This window comes from Micropterus salmoides, unplaced genomic scaffold, assembly GCF_014851395.1.
Source record: "Micropterus salmoides isolate LMB-PRFRI ecotype aquatic unplaced genomic scaffold, ASM1485139v1 Ms_hic_scaffold_14, whole genome shotgun sequence".
NCBI lineage: Eukaryota > Metazoa > Chordata > Actinopteri > Centrarchiformes > Centrarchidae > Micropterus > Micropterus salmoides.
In genome coordinates this window covers 7,892,384-7,902,281 of record NW_024040485.1, presented here as the reverse complement: position 1 = coordinate 7,902,281, position 9,898 = coordinate 7,892,384, and the positions used below count along the sequence as shown (strand labels likewise).

At 38.3% G+C, this 9,898-nt stretch overlaps 1 protein-coding gene across 1 annotated transcript in view; it reads left to right on the top strand.

The window, feature by feature from the left end:
• LOC119902962 (telomerase protein component 1-like) overlaps window positions 1–9,898 on the top strand; it is a 22,423-nt gene that overhangs the window by 11,677 nt on the left and 848 nt on the right. The window contains 19 exon segments of the mRNA XM_038719363.1: window positions 237–324; window positions 327–463; window positions 894–950; window positions 1,277–1,364; window positions 1,367–1,411; window positions 1,911–2,162; window positions 2,326–2,477; window positions 2,817–2,924; window positions 3,059–3,163; window positions 3,397–3,526; window positions 3,646–3,731; window positions 3,970–4,096; window positions 4,988–5,118; window positions 5,207–5,328; window positions 7,479–7,622; window positions 8,162–8,261; window positions 8,541–8,643; window positions 8,806–8,888; window positions 9,625–9,729. Coding sequence (XP_038575291.1) covers window positions 237–324; window positions 327–463; window positions 894–950; window positions 1,277–1,364; window positions 1,367–1,411; window positions 1,911–2,162; window positions 2,326–2,477; window positions 2,817–2,924; window positions 3,059–3,163; window positions 3,397–3,526; window positions 3,646–3,731; window positions 3,970–4,096; window positions 4,988–5,118; window positions 5,207–5,328; window positions 7,479–7,622; window positions 8,162–8,261; window positions 8,541–8,643; window positions 8,806–8,888; window positions 9,625–9,729 — 2,163 coding nt within the window.

Below are 9,898 nucleotides of genomic sequence, written 5' to 3'. Positions count from 1 at the left end.
AATATAGGCACCAGGTTTTAACAAGGAAGAAGATTGTGGCTGCTGTATTGACCTTCTTTTAACTGCCAGTCTGTCAATGTCGGAGTGCAATGCTAAATCAGTCGAGTACTCTTTTAAGATGGTTCAGTCAGCTAATCCTCTCAGTGTAATATTAATGTGCATGACTAACAACCAGAAGGTTCTGGTTATTCAACCTGAAGTAATAATTGTTTTGTTTTTAAAAATAAAATCTCTTCTGTCTGTTCGCTCAGTCCCTGTCCGGTCACCAGCACTCAGTGCGCAGTCTCTGCTTCTCTCCCTCCTCCCCCATGCTTTGCTCTGGCTCTTTGCTGGAGAGGTGAGGGTGTGGTCAGTTTCCACCTCCACCTGTGTGGGATGTTTCCAGGCTCACTTCGGAGCCACGGAGTCTCTCACCTTCCTGGATGAAGGACGCATGCTGCTGAGCGCTGGCTCAGATCACATGGTGAGCCATCGCTGCCAGTACATAGTGAACCTGGATCAGATAAATTAAACTTAACTCTCTTGAATTTAACCAGAGTAGCTGGATTAATAATATAATTATTACACTATTTACCGGCTTAATTACTATTTAACCAAAAACTACAAATAAATTATGATTTGTTGTTTTGTCATAAAATACTGTTTTGTCAGTTCATTAGTTGTAAATAAAATTCACATAAATGTATGAGACATTAGGAGATTAATTTGCTTTAACACTCAAGTGCTTTTTAAAAGAACACATTGCATCAGAGTGCTTATTCGATGCACAGCACCCACCTGAAATTCAATGCAGACCATCAGCATCTGTTTCAGCATCTGTTTGTGAGCACACTGTAAATTCTTTTAAATGAATAGCCTCCTTTTTCTCTGTGTCCTGTCCTTCTGTCAAACAGCTCCGCCTCTGGTCAGGAGGACTTGGACGTTCAGTCACTACTTTTAAACGTGAAGAAGTAAGTGACAGAGTAAGCTCCTTATTTATCTTGTGTGTAAGTGTTAACTTCATGTTGCTTGCAGTTGCCATAGTCTGCGTGTAAATGAAGTGTTGAGGCAGGATTGATTAACGACATCTGGCATTTGGTGAAAGAATAATGTCCACTGTTTCAGGTGTCCGTATGTTCGTTGAAACCGTTTTTGCTTGCTATAATCACCCTACTGTTCATACTGGGTATTAAGTTATCTCTTCCTAACATCCAATGTGGGAGATAAGTAAGTATAAGTTGTATGTTTTTTAAAAGAAATCTTCTTTCTAAATGGATCCTGTTATTTGGTCTTTTAGTGCGAACTGGAGCCTCCTCAGAAGAAACGGAGGTCTCCAACCTCTGGACCTGCTGCTCTGTGTGTGGCTGTTAATGGAGACTATACTGCTGGGGATACCATGGTGATGGCGTCAAACTCTTCACTATTGACTCAGGTTTGTTTATGTGCCAGGAATGTAAAATAAAAATCATCTTTACAAAATTCTTAAACATTTCACTAGGACCAGTATTTGATTGGACAACTTTGAGTTGGGTTTCTTCCTTTTTTCTAATTTTATAACATATTTTCTTACACTTCTTTTTATTGTGTCTGTATTTTCTGTCTGGCTTGGGTCTTTTATCGTGAAGTTCTTCAAGACATTTGCTCTGCTCTGTGTGTTATTAAGAAACTTTACTTAGGAAATTATAGGCTGTTTGGTTTTTACAATAAAAAACCAACAAAAACATTAATTAATGAATAAAAAGCCAACCGAGTAACGGACCTAAAAACAAAACTAGTTAGCAGGCAATATGTCAAGGATATAAATCTGATACAGGAGTTAGAAAGCCATAAAACATTGATGGATATAATAATGAAAAACAAACACATAAAACATACTGTATAAATATGGCACAAAATGAATATGACCATAACAGTTTTTATTTTAATCGTAGGTAATAAGATCTGGGCCTCCCAGAACCTTGATGTGTCCATACTGTGCCTGCTGTGGGTCGTCCTGAATGCAGAGCAGAGCGAACCTGAGCTGCTGGTGTCTGGAGGAAGTGACAAACGTCTGAGGGTCTGGAAGAGGGAAGGAGGAGAGGAGGGAATGCTGGGAGGCCTGAAAATGTTGGGAACGTTTGGTGTGCAAACAGGCGCCATCCTGGCATTGGCACAAAACTCCACATACCTGGCTACAGCATCAGGTATGTGTTGCTGATGGTAAAGTAAAAACAAGACCTGAAATTACAGAAATGCACTTACACTCCAGAGAAATAGATGTTGTTTTCCCAGGCAACATTTCACAGCCGGTCTCCTAATAACTTTCTGCTAATAACTATTTTTATTATTTTCCCTTCTATAAATTAGATGACTTCACCATTGTTCTGTGGTTGCTGAGCGAACTGGCCCTCGACCCCCACATTAAGCCTCATGCATATCTGAGGGGCCACAGTGGAGGAGCCACCTGTCTGGCTTTCAGTCCTGATGGTGAACAGCTGTTGTCCGGTGGAAAAGATCAGGTACATGTGTTTGTACTCTAGTGTTGTGGCAGTATCAGAATTTTGTTTTTGATAGAAACACTGACTTTTGCTGCACATTGACCTTTGTGCAGGTGTTTGGTTGTTTTTTGGTTGTAGGGTTGGACTGTGTTCATTTTCCCTCAAATCTATATAATCATGATTTATTAAGTACCCCTAGCTGAAGCTAATGCAGTCTAAAATAACAGTCCTGTAATTAATCCTCCCTTCATCTAGGGTGTTACACAGAAAGGTGTTTCTGTTATTTAGCCTACCCTCGGTGATATAAATAGTGTAGGATTGGTCAGTGTAGCGCAGTACTGACTGGTGTCTTTGTTTCAGGCCCTGATGGTGTGGGATGTGAGTGTGTCTCCTGCTGTTCTCTCCAAGTCTCTCCCTCACTCTCACAGAGACTGGATCACCAGCTGTGTTTGGACTCCAGACTGTGTGGTAAATCTTCATAACATAATTTTCACGGGTGTCGTAAAGAAATGTAACTGAACTGAACAACAGCTCTTACCTGAGAAAGTCCTATTACTATACTGTTATATACATCACTATTGTGTTTCCGTAATTTGTTCCAGATTAGCTCTTCAAACGACGGGAGGCTTTGTTTATGGGATCTGCAGGCGGGCCAACGTCTCAGAGAAATCTCCTGGAGGAGTCCTCTTACATCTGTTTGCTGTGTGGTGAGTAAATTTATCTGTCAGAGAAAATACAATTTGTATTGTTACATTCTGGCCTGAAAAAGCTTCATTTCCTTGTTGTACTGATGGATTTAAAGAGCTTCGCAGATTGTGTGTAGCGTAGAGATTTAACTGCAGGTCAGAGCTGTCTTTGTTTTCTCTCCTGAGACATATAGTAAACCCTCAACGTTTATTAGGGGATTTCTGTGTTGTTGACTCTGTGTTTCTGTGTGCAGGGGCAGTATGTGGTGGCTGGCTGTGCAGAGGGAGCGCTACACGTTTGGACCTGGGAAGCAAGCACAGAAATCTGCCACATTGCTGCACACAAGCAGCGTATACACCACTGCTCTCTCCTACCAAATACAAGTAAACAAGTGCACACACACATTCACTCTCTGTATTTATCTCTCCCTCTTTATTTCATATTAAACAGTATAATGAGTCCTTTTTTAATATTCATAGTCTTTTGTGTTTTTGTATTTAAGATGAGAACAAAGAAGTCAACGCCGAAGACATGACTGTTTTCACTGCGTCTGATGATGGCACAGTGCAGCTGTGGAAACCGCTACAGGTCTGTCGGTCGAAATAAAGAGTTGTCTCCAATATACTTTAATATTTCTGTCGTATTAAAAGAAATTGTACTTACTTACTTTGAAGAAACTACAAGTGGACAAAATTGGGTTTTACGAGGTTAAAAATAAATCAAGCTAAATTACTTCCGTAAGGTTCTTGACCGAAATAAGCGTGGACATTGTCACTTATTTTTCTGCTTTTGCCTCCCCTCTCACATTGCGTATATTTACGCACAGGTGGAGCACTTCAGCACCTTACATGGTCACAACGGTGCGATATGTGGAGTTGTTCGCAAAGAAGGACTCCCAGAATTCCTCTCTGTTTCTGAAGACTGCTCACTGCGATGCTGGACATGGACAACAGGTAATATGTTATATAATACTGCCTTTTATATACAGTAATACCATTTAAAAACCACTTAAAGATTTTGTAGTTAGTACAATGTAGTATTAGTAGATACCTTTTTATACATTCTGACAGCTGATTGTGTTGTATATGCATCTTTCCTCTGTGCTTTACCGTTTTGTCTTTGAATGATGTTTAATGGCATTTTTTGTAGTATTGTAGGAGAATTTTACTGTAAATGAAATTAAAGATAAAATTTAATAACCCTGATAAGGATAGTGGTAGCATTTTTATTTGTTTAAGCCCCGAGTAGTGTCTTCAGGTATTCTTACAGGCTGCACTCAGCTCCAACAGTCTTCACTAATAAGGCTGGACTACACTGAAACAAAGTATGTAAATCTCTTGCTGCTGCTCATGCTCATTGTTTCGGCGCACAGTGAGTCAGTTGAGTGAATCAGCACTTTTATCAACTCAGCTCAGTAAATCAAACCTTGGTTAAACTAAAAATGTTATTTACTGTATACAGTAGATTGAGTTCATGCACTCATTGCAAATATTCTGCCTTTGCATTGTGTAAAGATTAATTTCAGGTAAAAAATAGTTGTATCACACTAACCGAGAGAAACCTGCCTTCACCTTCACTGTGCACCGTGTGGCAATTGCCTTTTTTACATTCAAAGCAACCCGTGAAAGTTTAATTATGTCTTCAAAACGCACACTCATCCACTAATAGTCACAATGTCCCAGGTCAATCACATCAAGAGTTAAACTACTCTCTTCTCTATATATTGCTAGTCACAGTAGTCACCTGATGCTGCTCAGTGAAGGAGACGGTACTGGGTTGATACATGATATGTGATCTATCTTTTGAAAATTGTTCCATTTTACCTCTGTGCTCTGTCTTTCCAGAGGATCCTCCCTGCCTCAGAGGCAAAGTCACAGCTCTGTGCTACTCCCAGACGGATGATTTGGTTCTGGCTGGTTATGAATCTGGTTTTCTGGAATTATGGCAGCACAACACTGTGGTTGGCCACAAGCAGGTGAAGACATACACCAAAAAAGGATATAAACTGGACATATGTAATGTTTTGTGTTTGTGTAATCACATGATGTGTCTGTGTGTGTCAGGTTTCAGACAGCATCATCACAGCGGCCTGTTCCATGCCTGACAGCCAGTTTGCTGTCAGCTACATGAAACATAACGTTGATGTGTGGAAGCCGGTGTGGAATCAACAACATAGCACTGCAAGGTAAACAACAGCAACTAAGCTACCATAGAGGACTATCCTCCATTTTGATATCTTGTTTTTTGAAACCTTCATTCCCTTCCCATTTACAATAAAGAAGGGAATGAAAGCAACAGAATAAAACAACAAATACACTTTTATTGAAACCAGTTTACATTTTATTGAATTGATAATACCTTAAATTTGCAGTTATTTGAAAGCTGTGAGAACTACACATCTGATTAATGTGCAAAATCAAAGCATCCCATTACCTACATTTACATTTTAATCCGTCTTGATAGAGATTAGTACTGATTTGGATTGAAAGCCACATTAGCAGGATGCCGTCAGACACGACTCTACTGCAGCCACCAAAAGACTCACTTGGAGCAGTCACATATTTGAACCTTTCGGCTTTCTGGGAAATACAAACTGGCTTCTGAAGCAGCTTCTAAACATTTCTTATAATCCTATAGCAGCTTTGCCGCTTTGAATAGTGGTATAAAATCAGAAAAGAGATAAAATTGAAGGATAATATTGCAAGGCACACTGTAACTTCCTTTTTTTTGACGTTGTACCAGTTCCCTGCTACTTGTCATGCCTATATACAGTTCAACCCCCACTGCAAATCAGTTCCTTTAACTTTAAACTTGCAAACTATACAAATGTCTCTAGGAACATTGAGGGCCTTCACTATATTTTTGTATCCTGTTTCTTGTTTATGAAGGACGATGATCTCTTCTCTTAACTTTTTGGACCATTCTTTTGACGTGGCCATATTTCTAACATGCAGTCAAACGTGACACTCAACAAACCCCTAGTCAGTTCAGGTATTTCATGTGTTCCAGCTCAAGCTCGCCTGGTGCAGCTAATCAGGTGTGCTTGAGCAAACACCTGTTTTGCATATTTGTGCTCTTGTGAGGGATTCTGTTCAGAGCGCTGAATAATTTTGAGACATCATTATAAGCTGCATTTTTAGTTAAATTTGGGGGGAAAACTTTTGTTGTGCATTAGTTGTGTTGAGCTATTTCATTGATCATTGATTTTGTTTGATCTGTCCCTTGCAAACACCTGAAAGTCTGTACATTTTGACAATAAACCTGATTTGCAGTGGGGGTTTTATCAAGACAATATGAAATCTGCTAATTCTTGGTTAAACTTCACATAGTTTTGACGATCCCCTCCAGACAAAACACTGCTTAGAATAATAATATAATTAACTGGATTGACTGATTAAACATTTGCATCCTCATTGAAAAATCCAGAATTTATAAATGTGCAATGTGAAAAGTCCATTGTCAGTGTGTGCTGGGGCTTTCAGGTTTCCACATCACACTTGTTAAACATCGATTTCAGGTCAGCTCAGCAGATGAATTTGAAAACGGACTTCCCTTGTTAAATTCTGCACAAACATAATACTGCACAGTAAAAGCTCAAACAGCCAAGTGACAAACAACAATAAGCTAAACACATTTTTGGGAAGAAGGAGACTTTAAGTAATGAGAGTTATAAATAAGTTTATATAGAAGAACTAAAGGGCAAAGAGCTGAAAGTCACACAAGGCCTTTTAATCTAATCTACTATTCTTATTACTGCAAATAGGAAACAGGACATTTCAGTTAGACAATTGTTCAGATCTTAAAAGTAGCCATACCAACATTTTGAAATACTCTAGTACAAGTAAATGTCCTGTATTCCAAACCTTGCTTAAGTAAAAGTATGTATTATCAGCAAAATGAAGCTAAATTATAAAAATAAAAGTATTCATTACACAAAAAATGGGCTCTGTCAAGGTTACAATTTTTTTTTTGTTATTTTTGTTATATGGTCATGTGGCTTATTTGAAAATGTACAATATTTACCTCTGAAATCTAGGGGCATATAGTAGCATAAAATTAAAACACTTAAGTACAATTCTAAGGTATTTGTATAAGTACAGTACTTGAGTAAATGTATTACATTATTTTACACCACAGTAGTCTGATAGTCATGCAAACTCTCAGGTACACTCCCTGATATTGTAAGGGGAGTTGTTGATGTTTTGAAACGCCTCTGTAAGTTGTGTTGGGTTTCAGAGCATGTGCGATAAAATGGAGGTCAATTTGTGAGCGACTTGGAGTTAGATTTTACACACTAACCAGTGCTGCTCTGTCATGTGTTTCTGTTTCTCCCAGCCTGGTGAAAGTAGCCACGTACATGGTGGAGGAGCCAGTGGTCCGCCTCTACTACTGCTCAGTTCTTCTCGGTGTATCAAACGCTGGGACAATATTTAACGTTACAATTTTTGACAAGGACAGTTTGTCCCACAAAGTCGTGAGGTAACACCACATACACTCTACTGCATTTTGTCCAGGTTTTTCTGGGGTCGGTCAGGGTTGTTTTAATGAATCATTGTCTAAGTTGATGGCTAATTATTAAGTTTTGAATTTTGGGCCAAATGTTTTCATTATTATGTGAATTTTAGTTTTAACTTGTTGAATTGAGACAGATGAATGTTTATTAAATCAAACATATTTATCTGGGAGGTGACCGTAACATTATGTTTTTGTTAGTATTTTAAATTTCTGCAGATATTTATTACTTTTGAGAGAATTTATTGATCACGTTAGCCCTAATCGTTGCTCTAGTTAGCTGAAACTGATATTTCCAGGACCGCGCCTTGTAAATCCACTGATTTTAAATGTAATATTTAACTTTTCATGAATGCAGCTTCTATTGACATACAGTTAAGCTCAGTTCTAGATATGGTGCAGTTGGGTTTTATTTCTTATACTGTATACTAAGAGGTTTTATTTTTTTTAAGCCCCAAATAATTAAAACAAACCAAATGCTTCTTGTATATTTGGCTTTATTGCAGTTGGAGCCACAATATGAAAGTTTTGGGGATGATCCATAACGACAAGAAGAGCATGTGGGTCGTGGGCGAGTCAGAGGAAAGCATTGCGATTGGCTTCATTGTGAGTCAAATAAGAGTAATAATCTAAGAACACTAAAATAGTCATACTATTAAAATGTTTGTTGTAGCTTGTTTCTTTGTTTTTTTTCATGAACAGAAAATACATACTATTGTGAATTAAATAATACTACCTGGCAAAAACTGGTCTTTTTACAGCAAAATATTCATTCATCAAAACAAAAATTCCAGTTTAGATTCACATGACAAACAAATCCATTTTCTAAGCAGTCCCTACAATTCTATTAGTATATGTTAATGCCTCTGTCCTCTTTTTCTTCAGTTTTTCATGGGCCCCAAATGTGATCTCAGTTCAGCTTTCAGCAAACTACAGACCAACGATGAGGAGAAGTGGAGTCTGATTACAGCTGTAACTGTGGACAAAGGTACTAAATTCTCCCAGCAATACTGTTTGCAGTGCAGCTGTACTACTAGTACTACTCTTACTTACAAGCACAACCATAATTACAACAGCTACTTCTGGACCTACCAGCTTTTAATTAGTATGTTTATTGTGCAATTATCTAATGTGTTGTATGTTTCTTCAGGCTTTGTTGTGTCTGGAGACGTGAGGGGCAACATGTGGTTCCTCCAGCTTACAGGGGATTTCTCATGGAGCAGCAGAAAACCTGTAAGAGCTGAGAGACTCTTGACTAAGTGATTAGTGTATATTTTTATATTGTACCATTTAACAAAAAACACAGCATTTGCTTGAATGAGGAAACAATACAGATGAACATTTCTACATATAGTTTCGGTGAGGTATTGAAACTTGGTGTTCCAAGTACTGTACTTACGTACAACTTTGAGGTACTCGTAATTCCATTTTCCCTACTTTATCCATCTATTCTTATCATTATGGGTAAAGTTAATACTTTATTGATCCTTTGCCGAAATTCACAAGCTACACAGCATTATACAGTATGTAGCACTTTAAGTTTATGTTGGTGCTAATACTTTTGTGCTTTTACTTAAGTAAAATATTGAATGCAGGACTTTTACTTGTAACAGAGTACTTCAACGTTGTGTTTTTGCTTAATTATAAGATCCGAATAGTTCTTTCACCACTGACGGAAGGTGGTTATTCAGACTTTCAACAAAGGCTGCAGCATTGTTTCATCATTGATTATTATTAATTTAGTTAATAAAATGTCACAAAATGGTAAAAAATGCCGTCACAATTTCCTCGAGCCCAGGGTGAGGTGCAACCAACAGTCCGAAACCCTAAGATATTAAATTTGCAATGAAAGACAACGGAGAAAATCCTCACATTTGAGAAGCTGAAACCGACAGATGTTTGGCTTTTTTAAAGTAAAACTGGCGTTGATTAATCTTGTCTTCATCGACTACTGATCTTTTATCCCCAGGCCCACAAAGACAGGATCAGCGTGTTGAGACTCACTGACCACACCATCATATCAGCCTCCTATGATAGGACGGTGAAGCTGTGGGACAGAAACACCAAGAAACAGGTACATCAGAGTCTTAAAAAGAACATTTTCACATTTTGGGAAATATGCTTATTTGCTTCCCTGGTGGATAGTTAGACAAGAAGATTAAAACCATTCTGATGTTTGTCTGTTAAATAAGAAGCTACAGCCAGTTAGCTTTGCACAAACACTGAACTGAAACAGCAGCTCT